This window comes from Rhododendron vialii, chromosome 9a (assembly GCF_030253575.1).
Source record: "Rhododendron vialii isolate Sample 1 chromosome 9a, ASM3025357v1".
NCBI classification, from domain to species: Eukaryota; Viridiplantae; Streptophyta; class Magnoliopsida; order Ericales; family Ericaceae; genus Rhododendron; species Rhododendron vialii.
The window spans coordinates 23,895,680-23,921,088 of NC_080565.1; the positions used below are offsets into that span (position 1 = coordinate 23,895,680).

General features: G+C 38.8%; 1 protein-coding gene across 15 annotated transcripts in view; it reads left to right on the forward strand.

The window, feature by feature from the left end:
* LOC131300809 (THO complex subunit 2) overlaps nucleotides 1-23,631 on the forward strand; it is a 31,952-nt gene extending 8,321 nt beyond the window's left edge. For 7 of the 15 annotated variants that reach the window (XM_058326794.1, XM_058326795.1, XM_058326799.1 and 4 more), the window contains 22 exons: nucleotides 818-893; nucleotides 1,893-2,086; nucleotides 3,327-3,407; nucleotides 3,612-3,819; nucleotides 3,917-4,159; nucleotides 4,243-4,323; nucleotides 4,419-4,538; nucleotides 5,406-5,465; nucleotides 7,997-8,124; nucleotides 11,336-11,432; nucleotides 11,517-11,645; nucleotides 12,292-12,395; nucleotides 12,758-12,938; nucleotides 13,159-13,313; nucleotides 13,581-14,187; nucleotides 14,552-14,656; nucleotides 16,604-16,759; nucleotides 16,864-16,944; nucleotides 17,343-17,804; nucleotides 19,850-20,941; nucleotides 21,926-22,224; nucleotides 23,199-23,631. In XM_058326794.1, coding sequence (XP_058182777.1) covers nucleotides 818-893; nucleotides 1,893-2,086; nucleotides 3,327-3,407; nucleotides 3,612-3,819; nucleotides 3,917-4,159; nucleotides 4,243-4,323; nucleotides 4,419-4,538; nucleotides 5,406-5,465; nucleotides 7,997-8,124; nucleotides 11,336-11,432; nucleotides 11,517-11,645; nucleotides 12,292-12,395; nucleotides 12,758-12,938; nucleotides 13,159-13,313; nucleotides 13,581-14,187; nucleotides 14,552-14,656; nucleotides 16,604-16,759; nucleotides 16,864-16,944; nucleotides 17,343-17,804; nucleotides 19,850-20,941; nucleotides 21,926-22,224; nucleotides 23,199-23,268 — 4,729 coding nt within the window. In that variant the 3' untranslated portion in view covers nucleotides 23,269-23,631. Of the gene's footprint in view, nucleotides 1-481; nucleotides 637-817; nucleotides 894-1,892; nucleotides 2,087-3,326; nucleotides 3,408-3,611; nucleotides 3,820-3,916; nucleotides 4,160-4,242; nucleotides 4,324-4,418; nucleotides 4,539-5,405; nucleotides 5,466-7,996; nucleotides 8,125-11,335; nucleotides 11,433-11,516; nucleotides 11,646-12,291; nucleotides 12,396-12,757; nucleotides 12,939-13,158; nucleotides 13,314-13,580; nucleotides 14,188-14,551; nucleotides 14,657-16,603; nucleotides 16,760-16,863; nucleotides 16,945-17,342; nucleotides 17,805-19,849; nucleotides 20,942-21,925; nucleotides 22,235-23,198 lie in introns of those variants that run through there. The other 8 variants (XM_058326798.1, XM_058326800.1, XM_058326805.1 and 5 more) reach the window with 8 other exon arrangements.
* The last annotated feature ends 1,778 nt before the right edge of the window (nucleotides 23,632-25,409 follow it).

The window sequence follows — 25,409 nt, forward strand, 5'->3', positions numbered from 1 at the left end:
GGGTGTGCTTGGGTCTCTTTGTTGTACCGCATCTTGGATGGTTTAACTAGGTTATATGGCTTGATCCACTACATGTAGGTGATATCAGAAAACTTTTGCTATCGGTGCTAACCTAAATGGAGCACTTATAGGGCTTGCGCCCCTTGACTGAACCAACTGGTGTTTAGGCATGAATGCCCAAGTCCTTTTGAGGCACAGAGATTTTGTTGACCATCCCTTGACATGGGGGCACACCACATGCATGATGACGCTTTCAAGTATCAAAGGGCTGCCTTAGTTAAACTGCGAAGCACCTAAGCTTAGAGGCATGGCTTAGAGACAACAAAGATTTTGGTGTACTCTGTGGAATCTTGGTGATTTGTGGCTTGGAGGCTAGAGGACGTGACACCTGGCGGTTTGTCCCGACAACACAATTGCCTTAGGCTAGTAACCCTAATAAAGGAATTCCGAATTCGCACCATTGGATAAAACCTTAACAGTCGAAACAAAATCTGGAATATCCAAGACCACGACTAGGACCACATGACGTACCTTCTATAAACTGATGGCCAAAACCATCTTTCATCATAAGTTGTCTCCTCCTTCCCCAAGAAGTTCAGCTGGGTTGCTTCCCCCTCTTCCCTTGGATACCTCAAGGTGTGATGTGTCTTGCATTTTTTGGAATATTCGCCTGCATTTTATTGTTGTGTCACGTGTCCACCTCTGCACTACTCGATGCTGGAGGATTGGTTTTGTTTTTTCCCAAGTCCCAGCCTGCGTATTTTTTTGTTTCACTTAATTGCTAGTTCTGTTGTCTTATGTTTTGTATCTGTTTCAGATATCCACATCTACTTCCCAAGGATGACGAGGCGTTTGAGCTATATAATTCCTTTTCTTCTAAGCGGCTTAATGAGGTAATCTTTATTAATTTACAGGGTTGTATTCTTTGTTTGACTTGGTTGGCTTTTTTATTTTTAGTACTAGTACTAGTAATAGTATTATTGTTGTTTTCTTAATTCTTCTCCTCTTTTTTCGTTATCTCTTCATTAAATCTTGCCCTACATAATGGGTTGGCTTGGTCCTTCAGTGCCCTGCCCATTTGAGCAAATCTCTTTAGTTAGTTTTAAGTGAGGATGTGAGTAAAACATGGTATCCTCCTATTATGCTTATATGTACACAACTAAGGAGTGCATAAACTTATGAGGAGGAGGTGTGTTGTTTGGATGCCCATACCTGACACCATTACTCCTCTAAAATGAATAAAGTCGTGTCTGACATGACTTCAACGTATACTAATTGAAAAGTTATTCATGATGTTGACACTTGAAATTTCCTGATACTTCCGCTTCACTTTTTGAATTCTCCTAACATGATGTGATGAATCTTTTTTTACAAACAATTTTCTTCATTCTCCGGGACAAAACTTTACCTGCTTTGAAACATTGAAATACTTGTTTGATGAACACATAAGTTGTATTCCATTGGTTTACAATTGTTTTGCATCCTTTAGACTGTAGTTGTTATGTGGATAGTATCTTGATGTTTACTGAATATATGGGATTTCCTTTTTTTAGTTTGTGTTTTCTTATTTTATCATTAACTTTATTTAAATATTCCATGATATGACGTGTTACAAACTTGTAAATTATTACTTTTAAACGTTTCTTATGCATGCTGTGTCCTTCATTTGTGAAAATCATTGTGTTGGTGTTTGTGCTACTTCGGTTTGGTGCACATATCACTTGGTATTTTATAATCTATCAGAAGCTATGGGTTGGGTGTTTAGGACACTCTTCAATCTCAATGTAGATGGCATCCGGTTTTCTTCCTCAGATAGTTTGCAATTTTGAATCTGGCTACCTGATATGTTGGTGTTGTCTTCTTATTTAGTTTTTCTGTGACATGGCTTACAGGCTAATAAAATTGGTAAAATAAACCTCGCTGCTACTGGAAAGGATCTAATGGAAGATGAGAAGCAAGGAGATGTGACCATAGATCTTTTTACTGCTATAGACTTGGAAAGTGAGGCAGTCACTGAACGAGCTTCAGAGCTTGAAAACAATCAAACTTTGGGCTTGCTTACTGGATTTCTTTCAGTGAATGACTGGTAAGCTTGATGTGTTAAAATCTGGTATTCAAATATCTACAAAGTTTGCTTGTCCTTTTTGGCTTATGAGCGTCAGAATTATCTAGCTTCCTGTTCCCTCAAAGAAAAAATATACGAAGTTGTAACGGCTTGAACTTATTTGTTAGGATTGCATTTGTACTGGCTTAACTATGCAACTTTGTTAATGATTGTTAGGATTTGTGTACTTGAGACAGAGTAATGAGTATCTCCATGATAAGCTAGTTACTGTTGAATTAGTGCTTTTATCTGTTCAATGTATCATTGTTTGGTGAAGTGAAACTTTCCTGCTGCCCCAGTGTGCGTTATTTCTCCAACCATTTTTTCACCCGTGTTATCATGGACGGTGCTTTTTGTTCATTGGGGGTTTATGTTTGCAATTATGTTGATAATTACACCCATCTTTCTGGATGCCATGATTAGTTTTGTACGAGATACTGTTTCAGCAGCAATGATGAAAACTGCATGTATGACAATTCTCATATTACATTTTGCTGGTCAAAAGTTTTTCTAGGTTTGTGTGACATGTCTTTGGGTTTTCTTGACTCAACAGTTACTTTCATCTTTCTACGTAGGCTACACATGTATTGTCCCTTACGGAAGGTTCTTTCCCTTGGGTGTGTTTGAGCTTCACTTAATGGTCGTTTTGGTAATAGAATGCAGGCTTACCACGAAAAGCCTGTTATTAGTTTTTTAATTGAAAATCGCAATTTTTTAAGAAAAATTTTGTTCTCTCTCTCTCTCTCTCTCTCTCTCTCTCTCTCTCTCTCTCTCTCTCCGCGTGTAGGTCTGTTCGTCCTTTATTGGGGGTATATTGCTTCACAAATTATGTGTGGCTTGGTTATTGCATGAATGAGGTTTCAAAATGGGGAAATTACCAAAGTCGAATGGGTTGGACAACTCTTTGTGATTTTTCATTTTAAAAATGGGTATTCTGACACCAAGGCAGTTCCAAAATGGTAAATGGTCAAGACTATATTAGGTTGGCCACCTCTATGTGATTTGTCATACAACAAATGGGGCTTTCCATCTTTGTCATTTACGTGTGGTATACTTCATGGATCATTATTAACATTATTAAGCTTGTCTTTGTCAAAGAATTATGTTTTTTTCCATCTGATTTGTGTGTGAGTAATTAATCCAACTTTCAGTTTGGCTGTATAAAGTATTAAACTTTTTGGAGTCTGCAAAATCATTCTTATGTTGACTCTGGGTTTTTCAGGTATCATGCCCATATTCTTTTTGATCGTCTTTCACCACTTAATCCGGCCGAACATATTCAAATTTGTAACCAATTATTCAGGTATATCTCAATTTGAATCATTAGTTAGACTGATTGAATATCATTAGTTTCTGTCTATGTTTTTCAATCTGATTGGATATTTGACTTGCTGTATTTGTCTGTCTGCAACCTTATTCTTTCACTAAAGTTCCGTCTTCCCACGCCTATTTTTCTTATTGAAAGTCTGCGAGTGTTTCATTTTCACCTTGTGTTGCACTTGTCCAGGCTCATTGAAAAGTCTCTCTCTTCAGCATATGAACTTGTCCGGCAAACTTATCTTCGGAACTTGGTGTTGCCTTCTGCAGCTGTTAGTGATTCAATGGAAACAAACTCATCTGTAAAGAGATTTTTTGTTGACCTTCCGAAAGAGCTTTTTGAGATGCTTTCATGTGCTGGACCTTATCTCTACCGCGATACATTACTGCTACAGAAGGTGCATTATTTTGTAGTTCCATGAGCTGTATTATGGTTTATAGAAGTTATAGCCCTTTGTGCTAAAAATTGTCTCTCTTTGATTTTTTGATATGCAGGTATGTAGGGTATTGAAAGGCTATTACCTCTCTGCAATTGAGCGTGTCAGGTGTAGTGATGGATCTTTTGATCCTGAAAGTGGTTCTGGTGTAAACGGAACTCCTCGTCTGCATCTAAAGGAAGCTAGGTTAAGGATTGAGGAGGCCCTGGGAACATGTCTGCTTCCTTCTTTGCAATTGACACCTGCAAATCCGGCGGTTGGGCAGGAGATATGGGAAGTTATGAATCTACTTCCGTATGAGGTAGGCATTCCGTCATCGCGCTCTAAAACTTATATTTGAGTCTCCATTGGGTATACATTGCTCAGTGGCATTTGTCCTTTTAGGTGCGTTATCGCTTGTATGGCGAGTGGGAAAAAGATGATGAGCGTATTCCAATGGTTTTGGCTGCAAGGCAAACTGCGAAGGTAAATTATTTGTTTTTAGGAATTGATTAGTCTGGTCACTTATTTTGGCGTTGTGGTTGAGAAGTATTGGTTGCTTTGCTCGGCTCTTTCAACAGTTAGACACGAGAAGGATCTTGAAACGGCTTGCAAAGGAAAACCTAAAGCAGCTGGGTCGAATGGTTGCTAAACTAGCTCATGCCAATCCAATGACAGTGCTACGAACAATTGTCCATCAGGTACTGTGTCAACATTTGATTAGCAGGCATCTATGATTTTTTTTTTCTAAGACTCCGTATTGTTATTCTTGTTTTTGTTATTTACTCCTATTGTTCTCATTGCTATGTATTCTCGGGCTAGGGTACAATGATGGTCCCAACACTTGTTTCCTAGCGTCCATTTGCTTCCTGTACATCAAATTGCGCTAATAGTGCCCTCAGATTTAACACATTGAGTCAATTTAGTAAATCCGTAGCAGCTGTTCCAATTGAACAGAATCAAGGGTTTTAGAATTCAACCATTTAAAGAGGACATAATGATCCACTCATTAGTTGCTTCCTCCACCGCCCAAAACCACTATATCCTTCCCCTTCCACAATGCTTTTCCGCTGCTACATGCCATCTCTCTCTCTCACGAGACTCCCCATACACAACACCCCCCCCCAAACCACCACCACAAAGACACAAAGAGTGAAATCAAACCCAGAATTAGAGAAGAGAGTGGTGGATAGACGAGGGTGGTGGGGGAGAGAACAGACTTTGCCAAGTGAGGGTGGATTTGCTTGTGTGGTGGTGGGAGGAGGATTTTGTGGTGTTGGGTGGTGGTGCGAGGTAGTTTTGTGGTGATGGGATGCTGAAGCTGTCTGCACTCAGAAAGGGGAAGAAGATGAAGGGGAGAGAGGAATGGACTAATTTTCCCTTAAAATATGGGACTGTGCAAGACACGTGGCCATTTCCCGCCATTGATTGTAACAGATGCTAAATTTACCAAATGGACAAAATTTAAGGGTGCCAAATTTAGACGAGGAGAAAACTAGAAGAACCTATGGTGTGTTCTTTCCTTTTTTTGTGAGAACATTCATGTTCGTTAATTGTGATGTGTACAGATAGAGGCATACCGGGATATGATTGCTCCTGTTGTTGACGCATTCAAGTACTTGACGCAGGTTGGATTTATTATACCCTCTCTCTCTCTCTCTCCCTCTCTCTCTCTCGCGCGCGCGCGCGTGTTTGCAAGGCTTCCTTTTTTCTCTGCATAAAATGTGGTTGCTTTTGAAAAAGTATTGTGGTCATGCACTCGACCTTTTGTTCTTGTCTGTGGTATGGACTCTTCCTTTTTTAAGAGAGGGGGGTTGGTTATGCAGTCTGCAGGCACAACTCTTGCTCATCATTGGTTTTGGATTTGGGTTCTGACCTGAGGCTCACAAGTTTTAGCATGCATCTTGACCAATTGTTTAGGAAATAAATGAACTCATTTGTATCCATTCTTGCCTTAAACATGGTCATTCTGTGAACATATTCATGAATTTCTTAATTGGTGAAATGAGATATATTGCACAACTGACTGGATGAGAATGTTTCCCTTTCCAGAGTTTGTAAGTTTCAGTTTACTCTCTTTACTGTACTCTACTTTTGAGGGGTACTTATTTGAGTGGGTTAGGTTTGTTATTTGAATCTCTACAATTACTGCACCTTACAAGTTAAAACGTCACAGAAATCATGAAATCAGGAAAGAGTGCATAAATTTCTCTGGAAAATGTTGCAAGCTTACTGCACTGCAACTATTTTGCTTTCCACAATCAATATGCTCTAAAAAGTAGAAAGAGTTACAACTAACAATTCACGATTTGAGTGTGGACACAATGGTAATTTATAAAACTGCATATGGAAAAGGGTTCTGCAATCCTTGGGTGTCTTCTTTTCAAGATGGACAAAAACTAAGAAAAGCAGCACGTAAGCTAAAGTAAATGGAGGACTGGCAAAAAGTGCATGCGAGAGTGTTACATGTTTGCTCCTAATTGCTGTAAAATCCCCATCATCTAATTGTTTGACAAGCTAATAGATCAATTGAAAGGAGTACTTCAGCAAGTTACCCTTTTTACGTGCATGAAAGAATATGATTTGTCTGCTTGATGACTCTTCATTGAGATTTTCTTGCAAATGCTAAGTGACCTTAAGTGGAAGGCACCCATCAATTGGAAAGCTGAGGTCCAACTTAATATCCTTGAGTGGTCTGACAGAAGCAGTTAGGATATGGCAAATGTCATTTTTATCTTGGGCCAAAGTGAAATTGGTGGCACTGGGTGTGTGGTTGCCACTAATAATTGGCTTTGAATTTAGATGGGTGTCTCTGCGTTATAGTCGCAGTTTACTGAAAGTTTTTGTTGTCATGATTTTGTTGTGGTTTGCAGTGATGTAAGTAACTGATTGTCTGATATTTCCTATGAAGCAAACAGTATGGATTCGGTAAGACACTACAGGAAGACGACACGATATACATCTAGGAATTTAAATATGGAAACAACACATACATGATACATGTACATCTTAAGAGTACGAATAGATTTTCAAAGTTGTAAAAAATTCATTACCCACTTTCTACATTCTAAAAAGGTAATGTAACATATTTTAAATTTGAACGCCTAACTTCTTTTTAACAAAAAATATTTTTGTTTACGTGTGAAAGGGATTTGTAGATGTAAATCTTCCTTTTGGGATTACGCTATGGGTTCCCAAGATTTTTTCCTTATTGCAATGAGTTTCACTTGTCTTTAAGTGATGGAGACGTGTGTCCTTGAGTGTCCAAATTGTGCCTGATTCTAAAAGACAAGATACTAGTGGACACTTTTTGATGAGTCCCGACACAGGTTGGCTCATGTCAGCAGGTGCCCAATGAACCTCTATTTGGGTCGGCCATGAATACATCACCTTCTTGGAATTGTATGTCTTTCTTAGGCTAGTTCAAACGTTAGTCATAGGATTTGTTGGGCATAGGAAGCTTTAATGAAGCAGATTTTCTTGGGAAAACACTGAAAACACTATTTTTTAAGGAAAACTATATGAACTGGTATTTAGTTCCCTAGTGAAGCTTAATGCGCTCTGCACAGAATGGACTTTGGTTTTACTCTGTGAAGAGCATTGAATTGACTCAACTAGTGATTTTCACTCGCTCCATCCATTTTGTTTGCTCACTATTCCATTTTAGGATGTCCCAAATTGTTTGCTTCCTTTGAAAAGTCACAAGTAAAAAGTGTGGATTTCCATAAACTAACCATCATAGATGACTGAAAGTAGTTTTAGACGTTGAGAATAAAGGACAATATTGGAAATCTAGTCAAATTGTTTAAGCAGAGAAGCATTAATTGTGTTTCCAATTAAAAAGTGGAATTCTCCGTACAAAGCAAGCAAAATGGGACAGAGAGAAAGAAAGAGTAGTTTTTTAGCACTCTGTAATGCAGTACCTTCCAGCTTTATTACACATATATATGTCATTCTATTTGGATGTCATTTATTTTGGGATCATCTATGGTGTGATTCTCCTTGTGGAATTTTCTTTATATTCCTATGTTGATTCAGTTGCATTGAGCTGTTTGCGTAGACCTTCAGTAGATATTTGATGCATTGCAAGTTTGCAACACTAATTGGATAGATGCTTTGGGTGGTTGTTTTTCTTTGGCTAATTGAATTTTCAGTGCAGCTTGAGTATGATATTTTGGAGTACGTTGTGATTGAGCGATTGGCACAAGTTGGACGTGAGAAGCTTAAAGATGATGGCCTTAATTTGTCAGACTGGCTCCAATCTCTTGCTTCATTTTGGGGACACTTGTATGTACTCTTTCTTTTTGGGTACAGTGTACCTTCATGATGCTTGCAAGTAGTATTGCATTCTGAGCATATGTACATCGCTTGTCCTTTGGCTGTAAGATCATTGGTGATCATGTGGAAAATTACTTAAAGGTTTATATACCAATATGTTAATCGTTAGTAGTTTCAATCATAGACTTATTATACTTTTTGCTATTTACAAGGGAACCTTAAAACAAAGCTTATTCACTTGATTTTTAGTCTTTTCCATTTCCTTATAACTTCTGTTTGTCGAGAAATTATCTGGCTGTGGGTTTGTGCAAGTGCAATATGACATTCTTGGTAATTTTAACATACTTCAACTGACCTCTACTTCGAAAATGTGGGTCATTTTTTCTTGAATATAGTAATTAGGATGCTCCCAATTCGCAGCAGATTAACCTCAAGAAAAAGCAGGTTGGCTGGAGCTGGGGATGTTGTGGACATTGCAGATTTTCCTGTGCTCCTTTGATGCGTGATATAGCTACAGCTTTCTTGCATTTGCTTTTCACGTGACACTAGATCGAGTACCAATGATTTCATATCCGGTGAAAATGTTGGCTCATTGATTGAAGTGGGTAGATCCAGTAGGGCCATAGACCATGGAACAAATGAAGTGGGTCGGCCCTACCACCCTGGACTCTTTTCCCTTATGCCCCTTTTCCCTTATGCCCTACAATACAACTTGCTGCAAACCCTTTATTTCTATAGAACTAGGTATCCAAATCAAACTTGGGCTGGCGCTATTCTGGTAGATGAGGTTCAGTTACATAGATCGTCGGATTGCTTTTGAGAACAGGAATGGAGGGGGGAAAAGAGCAGATGTCTACAGGAGTACACAAGATTTTAGATTTGTGGGGTAAGGGAGGTGCAAGGGCTCAGTTGAGAAGTACTCCCCTTGAAGCCTTTCTTCGTACGCTTGTGTCTTTTTCCTATTTGAAGTTCCAAAAATGAGATTTCTTCTATTTCAAAGGGTTAAATTTACATGTTTGAGCTTCATCTCCCTAGTTGGAAGTTTTCCTCTAGATCAAAAGTAGGTGGTTCATCGGAGCTTGCTCTTCCTCTGTATGAAGACGAATACTTGGTTCATTTTCCTAGATTACAGCTTATTCAGGGGTGGTGGAGTGCCGATGTGTTTAACTGCTGAGGGAATAAGTCTGACAGTTCTTTAGCTTCTTCTTGGATGGAGGGGTTGTAAGAGGCAGAAGATAAGTTTGTAAAGATGGGTTGGTTCGTAAGTGGAGAAGGGGTTGGAATCTCAAAGTGATTGGCATACAAGTACTTACAGTCTTACACTATTCCTGTTGGACTGCATGGCTGCTCATTTGGATGTCCTTATTGTGCTGAGTTCTATCTAATTAGGAATTTCTTTCCAAGTCAATTTGCCCAACCATAAAGCTTAGACTTAGTTGCAAATTTGAAGATAGAATGTGCTTCATCCTGGATAGTTTACGTTGTTGTTGAAGTTGTTTTTCTTCTCGCTGCACCTACCATTCTGTGATTCTGCACTTCCTTGGGCATGTGATGGGAGATTCCGCCAAAGTTGTGTCTTGCGCTTTAACTTCCTGCAGATTTGCAGTTCAATCTTTGATAATTATGCTCAGAAGGGCATGCCTTTGTATCGAGGAGATGTTCTATTTTGACAAGTGGGAGAGTTGACGGAGTACTAGTTTCTTGAAAATAGCTTCATGGGGGTTATTTGTTTAATGGGTCTTTGGTAGATCCAGATGTCTTGGCGGACAACTACTGCAGTTTATTAAGATGTGGATTCCATATTCGTTGCTTCATCTTTTACCTTAAATGGATGGTATGCAAAGAATGGAACTATGAACTTTTGAAGCAAAATTCACTTTCTCTCGAGGCGGTGGTTGAATTGAGAGTTGTATTGTTGCTTGAGCTTCATCAACCAAGCTCTCAAGAATATCAGTGCTGCTCAATTGTTCAAGAACTGGGAGGTTTTTATTACATAGTTTTATTGTCCTTACAATATTATCCATAATATCAGTCATGTATATTTCACGCTAATGCTTTTCAGTCTTAATCGTGGAACCACTAATTTGAAATCATAGTGAAAAGGGGAAACATTTTCGAATCAGCGATTGATGTTAACATTTTACTAGTGCTGAAGTGGCTTTCCCTTGTAACTTGTAAGATTACGCTGTCTAATATGCATTTTTTTGTTTTTTTTGTTTTTTTTTTTTTAAATTTAAAGTGAGGATGTGGAAGTCGGGGAAAAAATTTGTTGGCTTGATAAATATGTTTTACAAAAATTACGTCATGCAAGGCATGAAGACTTGCCTAAGATTTATTTTACCAAATTTCTGAATATTAAGTTTGACTTGTTTCTAAGAAAAACAAAACACGCAAACATCAATAAACACACAAGAATATAGGAGAAAAGGAAAGGAACATCAAATGAATTAAGTGGAAATTTTTATTTGTTTATGTTCCTTTCCTTTTCTCCTATATTCTTGTGTGTTTATTGATGTTTGTTTCTAAGAGAAACAAATGAATTAAGTGAAATTTTTTATTTGTTTATGTTCCTTTCCTTTTCTCCTATATTCTTGTGTGTTTATTGATGTGTGCGTGTTTTTTTTTTCTTTTATGCTTGAAGTCAATGCTTATGGGCCTTGCACCTGGTCAGAAATATGTGAACACAATGTGCAGCCTAACAAAAAGTTATAATACTTCAATTTTGAACTTCATATGTCCTGTTTCCGTAAATGCTACACTTCAAAATATGTGTTATTAGTTGATTACCTCTGTTTATCTCTCTAATCCTATCATTTAACCGCCGAGCTATGTGTTATAATGCTACACTTCGAAGTATATGTTATTAGTTGATTGCCTTGGTTTATTTCTATAATCCTATCGTTTAACTGCTGAGCTATGTGGAAAATTTTATTTTCCTAGTCGATTAAGTCACATCGCGCCCCCCCCCCCCCCCCCCCCCCCCCGACCCTACACACACACAAGTGCATGTCCTTGTTCGGCACCCCGTCATTAGAGAGTTAGTTTCATAATTGACTCTCGGATTGGTGCAGTAATTTAGTTTTCCAAATGTACCAACAATCACTGTAAGAAGAATTTGATGTAACAACAATCGGCCCCTTTGATTGTTGCCGTATTGATTGATGACATACGCTATGATTACATTCTTGAAATTTGCTGTAGCCGTTGCCATTATTTGTAGGTGCAAGAAATATCCATCAATGGAACTGAGAGGTCTTTTCCAGTATCTCGTGAATCAGTTGAAGAAAGGGAACGGAATTGAGCTAGTTCTGCTACAGGTATTTTCAGACATGTTAAGTTATGCCTTTGGGATGTGTCTTCCAGTTCCATTCTTAACACTTTGATCTCTGTGATTGGAATAGGAACTTATCCAGCAAATGGCTAATGTCCAATACACAGAGAACATGACGGAGGAACAGCTAGATGCCATGGCAGGGAGTGACACTCTCCGATATCAGGCTACTTCTTTTGGGATAACTCGAAACAACAAGGTGCATTGAAAAGCTTTGAGTGTCAACTCTCTGCTTTAAAATCTCAAGAAATTTTGCAATTCACTAGCTATTCGAGTTATTATGTTTGGAGAAATTAATCAGCTCCTACAATTTTACAATTCAAATGGTGTAATGCATACTGGTGCTTAATCTGAACACTTTTGACTTACCACATGAACCATCTTTGAAGGAAAGCGTGCTTGTTCATTCATGTCATCAGATCATAGCAATCCTACTTTGCACCTATACGCAAGATTATGCAATTTTATTAAGATCTAGCTACTTTTTAGGGCGATATATGAACTTTGTCTGAAGTTGTATGCTTTTAGTACTCCCTTTAGACATTTTACATTTCGTATATATATAGAGGTTTTTCTTCTAATTCTATAGGGAGGGCAGATATTAAAAATTTAGAGCTCATAGGTGGGAATCTTATTCAGTAATATGTTCTTTTTTACCACTTTCGACATTGATTGCTTTCTGTATGCTGAAAAGTTGTTTCTTCTGCGTTAGGAAACAAATATTTGAAATTTTTATCTATTTGACACCCTTACCTTTTGTTGTTCAAGATTTTTTTCCAGCTAAATCCACTGCTGTCTGAGTGGGACTTTTAATTGGTCTTGAGATGTTAACATTGTCGTTACAGGCATTGATCAAATCCACTAACAGACTGAGGGACTCGTTGCTTCCAAAGGAGGATCCAAAAATAGCTATTCCACTGCTGTTGCTTATTGCCCAACATCGTTCTGTGTAAGTTGCACATCATCTTGGTAGTCCTAAGTTTCTGAGAAAGTTCCTTGAGCTTACACTGCTAATCACTAGAAGTTGTAGAAATGAAAGTATGCATCTGCCTAAATTTGAGTATGGGATGAGGAGTCTTTATCTTGGCAACCAGTGTGTAGTTACTTCTATGGCCATTTGTGGATTAGATAGACGTGCCTAATTTCGGGTCAAATCTTCTCCTAAATCTGGACCCTTATTAGTTACATATAGGTTGATCAGGTAATGTGGTATCAGATACCCTTTGCGTGATCTTGTTGGCTGCCACGTAACTGATATTACATGAATGCTGTGAGCTTTCGGTAACATTTTCTGATTACTATTGTCTACAGGGTTGTCATAAATGCAGATGCTCCATACATTAAGATGGTTAGTGAGGAATTTGATAGATGCCATGGAACCCTTCTTCAATTTGTGGACTTCCTGTGTAGTGCAGTTACGCCAGCAACAGCATATGCTCAGCTGGTTCCGCCTCTTAATGATCTTGTACACCTTTACCACCTCGATCCTGAGGTTCGTCTCTCTCTCTCTCTGTGGAGTATTTTCTATGAACTTTTCATGTCAGGATTTTGAATATATACGATGGTCTCACTATTTTTTTTGGACCTGAGTTATATTCTTATAACGTCTAGGGTCGTCTGTGTTTGCTATGAGCTTCCATTGGGAGTTATCTTAAATTAGATAGGATTTTGTAACGTGCTCGCTTTCGTATAATTTTTTCTCTCTGCTCCAGGTGGCTTTCTTAATCTACCGGCCTGTAATGAGGCTCTTCAAATGCCAGAGTAGTTCTGATGTCTTCTGGCCTTTGGACAACATTGAAGCTCCAAAAGAGTCCGAGTCATGTGGCAAATTGGTTCTGGATCTTGGTCCTTCTCGAAAGCCTATAACGTAATTACCTGAGCTTATTCATTTTCAACTTTGTATATTGGTACATTTTGAGCTTGATAGGTCATAGGAGAACTTACACTCATATTTGTTGATAACAATGCTTTTATATATAGATGATCGTATCTGTGTGTATAAGTATGGCTGAGGCTCTGGCTTACAGTGAGTTTTTAACTTAGTTAACGGTATTATAGTATTCTTTGTCGTCCTGATTTCCAGCATTTTAGTATCCAATTTTGCGTGCTTTTAACATTTATATCTACTATGCAGGTGGTCGGATCTTCTTGATACTGTTAGTACAATGTTGCCTTTGAAAGCATGGAACAGCCTCTCTCCAGACCTGTATGCCACCTTTTGGGGTCTCACACTTTACGATCTTTATGTCCCCAGAAGCCGTTATGAGTCTGAAATTTCCAAGCAGCATGCAGCACTTAAAGCTCTGGAAGAACTCTCTGATAATTCGAGCTCAGCAATCGCAAAAAGGAAGAAAGACAAGGAAAGGATTCAAGAATCTTTGGATCGTCTTACTTTTGAACTCCAAAAGCATGAAGAAAATGTTGCATCTGTTCGCAGGCGGCTTTCTCATGAGAAGGATAAATGGTTGAGCTCTTGTCCAGATACCTTGAAGATTAACATGGAGTTCCTTCAGCGATGTATCTTTCCGCGCTGTACTTTCAGTATGCCTGATGCGGTTTACTGTGCCATGTTTGTGCATACTCTTCATTCTCTTGGCACGCCGTTTTTCAACACGGTCAACCACATTGATGTTCTGATTTGTAAAACCTTGCAACCTATGATATGCTGCTGCACTGAGTATGAAGTGGGTCGACTTGGGCGGTTTTTACATGAGACATTGAAGATTGCTTACTACTGGAAGGTGAATGACCATTTTTTTAAATTGCCCGTCCTTTATGTTAGTTCGTTAATAGTTTATTTTGTGTTGTCCCACTATATTTGATAATAAATGGACAGATTTTGCCATTAGTACCATTTTACCATGATCATTTGAATTTCAATCTGAAATTTTGAGCTCACAACGGTGACTGAAGGGTAAAATTGCGACTTTTAATGTGCAATCATTTTGCCGGCTATGAATATTTGAATGCCCCAAAATGGACTACCATTATTGGATGGAGTATTATTTTCCAATGGTGTTTCAGTCGCTGTAAGTGTTTGCCTGCTTGAGTGTTTTTTTGGAAGGACAGCTTATGTTGACTGATGTCTGATGCATTGCTTTGCAGAGTGATGAATCTGTATATGAACGGGAGTGTGGAAACATGCCTGGGTTTGCGGTCTACTATCGATATCCGAACAGCCAGCGCGTTACTTACAGTCAGTTCATTAAGGTGAGTTCACTGACATATTTAGGGCCGAATACTTTGCTGGGTTATCGTGAAGGTTTCAAATGGAAAATAGTCCACATCGTTGGTTAATTCTGTCTTTGGAGTTTCGAGTACATCTACTGCTTTTTTGTGCTGTTTGTGGGATTTAAAATACATATCCATCACTGCTCTTGTTATTTGCATTTCATCTTTGTAAATACTCTGCCTCTTACACTATCACCTGTTTATCGTTCGGAAGTCAAGGACCCAGTTTCTTTCTAGTCTCACTTGTCATATTATCTTTGCCTTTTGGGGTGTAAACACACTACAAGCATAGACCTAACATACTTCCAGCCTCTCACATTCTTCATTATCAATCCAGTCATTTGGGGAGGTGCTTTATGAAGGATACAGATATTACTTTTGAGCGAGGTGGCTTCATGAGCAATAAAATCTGAACATGAATTAGGTCAAATCCCTAATCATGCGAATCAGATTGAGCTGGGGTTGATACCTTCGAATTTTTGTGATAAGATCCTTCTCTTCTTCCCAACCTTATTCTAGATTTATTCTATTGGTCCCCTCAGCCAAGGCCACAGCGTGCTTTCCAAATAGTCCAGAGCTCTGCTACCAAGGACGAAGCCCATCCAATAGTCATTCGAAAACCCAAAATCCAGACACTGTCCAAGTTCCTAAATACATCACCAACCTCTCTGGATCCGGCTTACCTCTTGAAGTGCCAGCTGCATGAATTTTAATCACATCAACTTGAGGAGGATTCTACTTGATAACTGCACTTTGATAGATCAGTTTGAGAGTCTGTTCTTCTACCACTTCATTAACTCGAGAGGAGATAATGGCAATCGAGTTTGTTGGGCACAAAAAATTTTGGTCTGTGGAGTTGTTGATTTCGCCATTGCCAGAACAAAAATATAGTGGCCAAGTACAAATTTTCCCACTGAGCATCAAACAAATTTTCCCAAGTACAAACCCTCAGCTTCCAATTGATTCAGTCCTCTAGCTATCTTTAGTTGCAGGAATTGCCTATTTGGAAAGCACTCTGGGCCGAGAAACGCGATTCCGAAACGCGACAGTAGCACGTTCCCCTTGAGACGGGATCGCGCTCCTACGGGAGATGTGAGCTTATGCGGAGAGACCTAATTGGTATAAAATACATATTTTTCTGTATAACATAAATAAAAAATATGGGAAGTACCAAAAATAAAAATATGGTATTATTTTTAAAAATATATATAAAATAATATATACGTAGGCGCTCCCAATCTTAGGAGCTTCTGGGTACCTCCGCTTCCCCGTCCCCTCTCTGCTTCGTGCAACTAAGAGAAAAACCCTTGCCAATAAATCTGCTTTACAAGGCTTCTCCAAATATTTGCTATTCAAGGGAGCCTTTTTGCCTTAGGGTAGGGGGGGTGTGTATTTTATATAAGCATGGCAACTATTAGAAGACGCATCTCTTGCCACTCACCTTGAAAAGGTTAGTCATCTGATGGTCATGGTTTTTTAGCCAAAAGAGGATATCCATCTTGGCAGACTATGTTTTCTCTGTTAAACGAGAACAATGCTCATTGCTAGATTTTTTGAACTTCAGTCATGCACATTGTGTACTTACGTGCTGATTGAAGGATGTTCAAATTGTCTTTTTGCTGGGGTTTTTTTTTTTAAATTTGGTCTTTGGCATTCCCGAACTATGAATAATTTAGGGCTAGAAGTTGGAGAAAATGTGTGTACGATTCTATTAGAAATGTGGTGCAAAATCAATGAACGATTGTGGTGACGATTTTAGTTGTACAAGTGCACCTTCCCTTCGAAGGTGACAACCAATGATGCTGTTCCCTTTGACCTGCATCAATGATTAACTGTGTTAATGATGATTCCAATCACATCATTCCTTCCTCGTTCCTTTCAATTTGTTTAAGATTCTTTTAAGTTTTTTTTTTTGGTTCCAAAAAGGTACATTGGAAATGGAGTCAACGGATCACAAAGTTGCTGATTCAATGTTTGGAATCCACTGAGTACATGGAAATCCGGAATGCTCTTATACTCTTGACAAAAATTGCTGGTGTTTTTCCAGTCACTCGAAAGAGTGGGATAAACCTTGAAAAACGGGTAGGAAAAGGTGACAGTGTTACTAGTTGGTTTGTATTCTTCTTGAGCTGTATATTCACTTTTATTTCTCGACTCTTCCTCTCCCCATCTGTCCCCATGTACAGGTGGCTAAAATCAAAAGCGACCAAAGGGAGGATCTCAAAGTGTTGGCTACAGGTGTTGCTGCAGCTTTGGCTGCAAGAAAGGTATGATGAAAATGTAACTGTTTAAACTTTGTAGCTAAATAAGCTCTTCTTTTTTGGGGGGAGATGGAAAATATTTGCTCGAAATTGACTTTTTATCTGGTATTTGGTTGTTGCACGAAAATATTTTCTGCTATTTGGTTCACGCAGAAATAAAAAATGTGACAAAAGGACTAAAATATCCTTGCCAAAACATTGTCCTAGATACAGTTTTTGTATTATAGACTTCAATGACCAAGATTCTGTGTTTTGGAAAATACTTTTCATTGTTTTGTCTGTTGGAAGTTGACACAACTGGAGTGTAAAACTCTTTAAAATACTTTTGTCCTGTTTTGGAATACGTCGTCATCGTATGCTGGTTGTCTAGTTGCTTACTTTTTTTACTCTGTTTTCCTTGATAGCCTTCATGGGTTACAGAAGAAGAATTTAGCATGGGCTATGTTGAACTAAAGCCGCCCCCTACACTCGCTTCAAAATCTTTAGCTGGTAATTTAGTTTCTGTACAAAATGGTTATGGCCTTAATGTCCAAAGTGAACCTGCTGGGGGAAGAGTTGTTGACGCAGGAACTCAACATTCAGATCCTGGGAATGCTGTCAAAGACCAGATATCGAGGGCAAAACCAGTAGATGGAAGACTTGAGAGAACAGAAAGTGCTTCACTAAAATCTGATTCTGGACATGCAAAACTGAAACCTGTCCCGTTAGTAAATGGGTCAGATGGTCAGGCTTCCATGCCCTCTGCTTCTGTTCATGCCGGAACGTTTAAGTCGATAGAAAGTCAGAAACAGATGGACGAGTCTACAAACCGGATATTGGATGAGAATGTCACCAAAGTTGGATCGAAGACATCTGCAGAATCTGAGGTAAATCTGAGGTCTTATTTATCTATCGAGCCATGGACTTGGAGAGATTATATTGGTCAATTAGGCTCGGTTTGGTTTTAAGGCTAGTTTTGGGTTTGGTTTGGTTTTTAGACCCACTTATATGAAAGGTGGGAATTTTTGACATGACATGTTTAGAAGACTCGAACCGTACACAGAAAAATGACATGACCTGGTAACATGATTATGGCTGTATTAGAGCTGATCTCACATTGGTTAATTACAACCTCCAAAACTGGTATATTGGTTTGGGGGGCCTCTCCACTCATTGCCAATTGGTTTTGGGTTGGATGCTTGAACCTGGTATCAGAGCTAGGCTTTCGGAGGCTTTTGGACAAGACTCTTGACTGTTTGCCCCGTTGTTTGTGCCCCTTAAGAGCACCTTATTTCGTTGTGGTCCCTACGTTTGTTGAAGGTGTTAGTCATCCAGAATTATAACATAGGCGAACATAGAATTTTGGGCTAATGTTGTCTTTTTGTTGCCGTTGGAGGTTAATCTTTGTTTATTATTTATTATTTATCATGTTGGGGTCAATCTCGTAAGCGAAAATACATACAAATTAGGATTTATGTTTTTGAAATTCTGGCAATCAAATTGAGTTCAAATTACAGACTCTTATGTATAATTTCATGACTAATTTGTGCATTCCAAAAGGGGTGAATTTTGACGAGACTAATTAACACGATGTGAACTGGGTATGAGCCGAAAATGACAAGTTAAATACATGAAAAAAGAATCAGTTTCGTTTAGGGTTGCGGGAATGTTGGCATGAACCCATGACGTTGGGATGCAACAAATAGTCTGTGACATTATACCCAGCCCTGCTTACATGTTACTTTTGTCCATTTTAATAATGAATTGACAGCTTGGGAGATCTGCCGAGTTCTACTCTTGACCGATTCTATAACGTAGAAGACTCAAAAAAAAAAAAAAAAAAACCTCGCAACGTGATTTAATTGCCAAGCATGATGGACGACGCAAACAATATTTCATTAGGTCAATTCCACTCTTACATAAATATGCTCTTGTAAGAAATGTTGTGCGGAAAAGTTCAAGATGAACTAGTAACTATGCCATTATTGGAGGAGTAGCTTCAACTGTTGCTTTCAAGTTTGTGTGACTCGAGACAAACTAAACAAACCGCAATGGGCTATGCCGTCGCTTTTTTGTACTTCTGTTGCATCTTCCCCTGAAGTGTATCTATGTAGCATTGTTTGTCATAGCTTTTGAAGCTAAAATTTGAATATATGTGAATTCTCGCTTGTTTGCATTGCTAAATTGTTGTTTGCTGGTTGTCTAAGTTGCACCAACGCAGATATTTGACACAATAAAGACACTGCACTGACACTTTGAATCCCAAATGTCCAATAAATAGAGGACACAGCATGTTGGGGAGAGGTAAACAATTATAATATAGTTTCCATTTATACATGATGCTCGACTAAAATTACTGGAGAATACAAAAATAGGAGCCTAATTATAATAAAATACCATATCTGCCTTCATTGAAAGATGTCATTACAGTTATTAATTTACATCATTCACAAACTGACAAAAGTGGTCAGGCAAGTATTTCATCATCCGCTTAGAATTGCTATAATCTTTTCACCATCAATAATTTCACAAAAAGAAGATTTCCTAAATTTTTATACCCTCCTAACGTGTCGTGTCACGTGAGTGTCCCAAAAGTATCCTAGTATGCCGCAAGCAGGTTCTAGAGTATCTGTGGATGTGGGTGTTGGATGCATGTTCATTAAGTGTTGGTATCCGACAAGTGTCTAACACTGGTAGGTGACCTTCTGCAAAGTGCCCAACTGTCCGCGCTTCATAGCTAGCTGTCTTCTTTAATGAGCCATCTATTGCAGTTATGGTTGAGGGTAAATATTTGTAATGGGATACTGATTATTTGGGAAAGCGATCGGCTAATAACTTCCCTCTCTAGTGTTGGAGATTTTTTTCATTTGATGTGTCCATTTTCTGCTGAATTTTCTTTGTATTGTGCTCAGTTTTCTCTTCATGTTGGCAGGTGAGAGCCCCAGTAAAAAGGTCATTGCCTTCTGGATCTCTTTCAAAGCAATCCCGACCTGATATAGGAAAAGATGATAGTAAAGCTGGAAAATCTACTGTTCCTTCTCCCGCTCTGGCTTCTGGAAATAGTCTTCCAACTTCAGTTAAAGGTTCTAATCCATTTGCAAAACCATTAGATACCCATGGCAGTGAACCAAAGATAGAGAGTGGAGCTGCAAAGTCTTCTGATTTGAGGGTTTCTACTATGAAGGATGATAACATTGGAAATGCTGATGTTCAAAGACCCCCTTCTTCGAGACCTGTTCATTCTCCTAGGCATGATAACTCAATAACAGCTTCAAAATCTGGTGATAAACCACAAAAGAGAGCCAGCCCCGCTGAAGACCTGGACCGACTAAATAAGCGTCGGAAAGGGGAAACTGATTCGAGAGATTTAGAGGCTGATGTTCGATTCCCTGATAGAGAGAGGTCAGTAGATGCTAGATTAGCTGATAAACATGCTCCAATAGATATTATTGACAAAGTCGATGAGCAAATTATCAATAGGGCCATAGATAAACACCTGGACAGGTCCAAAGACAAGGGAAGTGAGAGACATGAGAGGGACTACAGGGAAAGGTTGGAAAAATCCCGTGGAGATGACAACATGATGGAAAAATCGAGAGATAGGTCTTTGGAAAGATATGGGAGAGAGCGTTCTCTGGAAAGAGGTTCTGATCGGGGCTCTGATAAGCTTACTGAAAAAACGAAGGATGAAAGGAACAGAGATGATAGAACGAAATTGCGTTATAACGAAACATCCACAGAGAAATCACACGTCGATGATCGATTTCACGGGCAAAACTTGCCTCCACCACCTCCATTACCTCCTCACGTAGTCCCTCAATCAGTTACGGGTAGAAGAGATGAGGATGCTGACAGAAGGTTTGGAAATGCTAGACATTCTCAAAGGCTTTCGCCGAGACATGAGGAGAGAGAACGGAGGAGATCCGAGGAGAATAACTTCGTTACACTGGAGGATGCAAAACGTAGAAGAGAAGAAGATTTTAGAGAGAGAAAGCGGGAAGAACGAGAGGGCCTATCGATGAAGGTATGTCTTATTCCATTTGTCTGTAACCCTATCTAGTTTTGATTTGCACATTTTTATGGAGCAAATGATTGAGATAATAGTTATAGGGATGGCACATGCTAAATCCTAATAATCGATTGAGTTCAAAGCCCGAAATGTTTTAGTTTATTTGTGTGGGGGCATCTACATAATTTTGGATGCAAAGAGCAAAAACCGCCCGGGGGGGGGGGGGGGGGGTGTTGTGGGGGGAATGGAGTTTTCCTTAGACCAATTGCCTTGCAACCACTTCCTTGTCTGGTCCGGTCATATGATTCTGATGTTACATTAGTACCAATGGAAAAGAAATTTAGACCAATTGCCTTGCAACCACTTCCTTGTCTGGTCCGGTCATATGATTCTGATGTTACATTAGTACCAATGGAAAAGAAATTCTGTTTTCGCATTAATATGGCATTTAGACTATGAAGCATGATGCATGTAGAAGGGTGTATTATTCGTATCATATCCTTCTGGTGTCTGGATGCTCTTCTGATACTCACAAATAAGTATCTTTGATACTTTAATTTCCAGGTATCTTCAATGTATCTCATACTCTTTCGATATTTCAGGCAACATAGCCGAATTTTTACTATTGGAAATTGCAGGATTTCTTTCAATAATTTCTTACTTAGAGGAGGTGAAAATAGTAGCTTGTGAAGATTAAACTAGTGTCCTAGTTTTTCATAAGTTAATTGTTGATGTTTCCTCATTGTGCCATATATGTGTTCCATCATCGTTTCATTTATTTCTGGAACTGTTGCTGAGTTAACTTCATTTATGGATGTTAGCTTTGTTTCTTATTTAATTTGTTCGTAAACTGTTAATTAAAGCCGGTTCACATTGCTTCATTGTGGATTCTGCGACATATTAGTGTTTCTATGGGTAAATTCTTGTGACGACTAGTACCTTGGTTGTACTTACGCAGGTCTAAATTTGTTTCTTATATTTTTGGCCTGCTGCATATAGGTGGAGGAGAGGGAAAGGGAAAGAGAGAAACCAATCCTTTTGAAGGAGGATATGGATGCAAATGCAGCCTCTAAGAGACGAAAACTCAAAAGAGACCATCTTCCCGAGGCAGGTGAGTTTTCACCGGCTGGCCCACCGCCTCCTCCCTTAAATAATGTTGGTTTGGCACAACCCTATGACGGAAGAGGGGACAGAAAGGGGGCCATGGTCCAGCGTCCAGGTTACTTGGAGGAACAACCATCTCTAAGGATTCATGGAAAGGAAGCAACCAGCAAGATTGCACGTCGTGAACCCGAACCGTATCCTTGAAAATTTCATCTTCAAGTGTACATTATTCATGTGGGCGTTGCTTTTAATTTTCAAAACAAATTATAAATTTTGATGAAATGATAAACCTTGAATCGTACATGATTCACTTTACGGGGTATAACTATGACATATAGTTCGATGTGTGTATACCTATGAATTTATACATACTGTTTATTGGAAAGTGATATCAGTATGTATATAGAGGTAATATGCTAGTAATCGATATAACTAAGCAATTTCCTTTTCTTGTCTCGATAGAGAGGTGAAAACTGAACCGTAGTAAAGCGTAGTGAACCACAAATCGAATTGCAAAAGTTCTGTTATTTCTGATTTAAACGGCAAGATTGGAACTGAATTGGTTTCTTTTGTATAGATTTATAGATTCAAATTGGGAATCGTACGATTCTATCATCTACGCATGTGGGTTACCTTTTACATATGTTGTATGTGCCTTCATTGGCCAATTGCTTTTGATTCACCCTATGGCCTACACAAATGTGTTGTACTCCTCCATGTACCATGCCTGATCCTCATTTTATCGTCATTTCTGTGTCGTTGTGGAGGGTGATGTGTAGGTTTTAGCCAAGTAGTTCTGTCGCTGAATTGCGTGCTTTCCACTGAAATTACATATGCATCGTCAAATATCGCTTTCTGCACTGTAGTGTTTGGTGAAATAATGAACCATAATGGCGAAGCCTCAGAAGAGCTATTTGTTTACGGAATCTAAAATTATTTTCCCAATTTGTTTGGGTGCTGGGTTAGGGCCCTCAGTACCTTAACCCCAGCAGCTTGCAAAGAATAGTGGCATTTGCCAAGAGTTGAACCTGGGACTTCTGGAATACCAAATTCTGTGGGTCTTGCAAAGAGTAATCCTTTTAAGTGGCATGCATGTTGCCTGAGTGTTTTCTTTCGCTTTAACTGTTGATTACATTTCAGAGGTTTTTCCTTGATTTTTGTGGTTTAGGATGTATGACAGAGAGTGGGATGATGAGAAAAGGCAGAGAGCTGAACCAAAGAGGCGGCACCGGAAGTAATACTTGAATGATGACATTAAGATTTTCTCTTTAACTGCTGGCTGGGTTGTGATATGCATTGGGTTGATCCACAAGCTCATTCTTTCGTGGTTGCTATTGTATTGTTGAGCAAGTGATTGGTGAGTTTCCGACTTTCTTCTTGCTTGATGCATATGATAAAGCAAGGGGTTTCCATTGGGTATGAATACAATGAACTCAGCAAGTTATTGACACATGATTTCAGGCCTGCTGTGTAACATTAAGAGGTTGAATGTTTGAAGTGGTCAGTAATTTATGCATTGTATTCAATATCAGACTCTTCTGTGAAAATACATACCAAATTTGAGCAGAAATTTTGAGTAAAAACGTTTGAAGTGGCTTCAACTTGTATACTAGCACCAAAATGCACATGTCTACAGCCTCGTAACTGGAAGTAGGGCTAGAAATTTGGGTATTTGTCGTACTTCGTTTTGCAGTTGGAAGGACAGTATCCATGCTCCAAGTTTTAAGTCCCGACAATGCCTCCAAAAAAAAAAAATCACACTGTACACTCGACCATAGATAGTAGTGAGAAAGTATTTGCTTTGTTAGATGTATCTATTTTTGTTATGTGTAAAGCTTCTTATTTGTTTGTAAGGATTGATATTAGGGTACGTTTGATTATCAATCTAAATAGTGAAGGGATATATAAACTCGTAGGATGTGCAAATTTTTAGACTGTAAATGATTGCTTTTGTAATACAAAATGCCCCGAGGTATTGTGTATTCCAGGTTGTGGTTTGTCAACCAATGAATATTTAATCTCTACACTAACTACAGTGTTCAGGCACCGGTTTTATGGTTCTGTCGCTAGCATGGTGGGGTTGGGGGTGCGACTTAGGGTTTTGTTTCGACTTGTGAGGCACATAACTAAGTATAAGTTGGTGTTTGTTAGAATGTTTAAGTTTCCGCCTTGTGACCATTTGGATCATTGAAATGGATCCAGGAGAAGTTGCTTGGTAACTTTTACAATATTATGATCTGGAAAAGAACCGTTCTATATATTGTATTTGATCTAACAATATGGATTTTTTTTTTTTTTTTTTTTGGTGCTAAAAATCGAAGTGCGGGTATGGTATTCCATCACATTCATCCGGGAGTTTTACCCCATAAACAATATGGATTGATCACACACGCTTGGACTTGGTTAGCTTTGATTCCTTGGGTAGATTCTATGTGGGTTGGGCTCCTCTACCAGAAATGCAATGTGTTTTTTCTCGTCCTACATATGTGGAAAAACAAATCGGGATGGAGGGAGTAATTGTTTATTTCCGTTGATGAGACTATAGACTGTATAGTGGTATTTTTATTTTTTTTTTGAACCAGAAAGAAACATATCGTATATAAATAAAAAGTGTTGAAATTTACAAAATAATGACTACCTGCAAGTCTTTTGCAATCACAAACAATTACATAAATATGCTTACATTCACATGGGAACTCACACGCTATACATATCCAGTGTATGGAGCCCATAAATAAATGTGAATTTGTGTGTATTTATTTGTGTGATGAGTTTGTGGTTGTAGACCTTTTGCTCTACCTGTATTGGATGGTTTAGTCACATTTGTGAACAAAGTCTACTGCCTAGTGTTTGCTAATCCAAAAATGGCCGAATGATGTGACCAGCTCAATGCTTGGGGATAAATTATTCAGTGATGTCACCATTCATCTCCTAATAAGTTTGTGGCTCCGTTGAGCATGCCCAATGAATAGTCCTAGGGAGGCATCCGAACCGAGTTTGCTCGAGGCTAGGCTTGGTTAGTTTACTAATCTAGCCGAGCTTGATCTTGAATTTTAGGCTCAGAGCAAGTCCAATGGTGGGATAAAAAATAAGGGGATGGATAGTTATTCTAGTGTGAAAAAGTTATTAAAAGTTAATTGTAAAATATGATTCATCCCTCTCCAATGGTGAGTTTTAAAATTGGACCAATGGATGAAAAATATAATTGTTCACCTATGTGTCACATTGGATAAAATTTTCAATGATTATATGTTGGCGCGCGCGCGGCCGCGCTCTCTCTCTTCGAACTCTTGGGCTAAGTAAAAAACGTCCAAAGTCCAAACCCCTCTTTCTCGCCGATCAAAAAAAAAAAAAAAAACCCCTCTTTCTCCGGCAGATC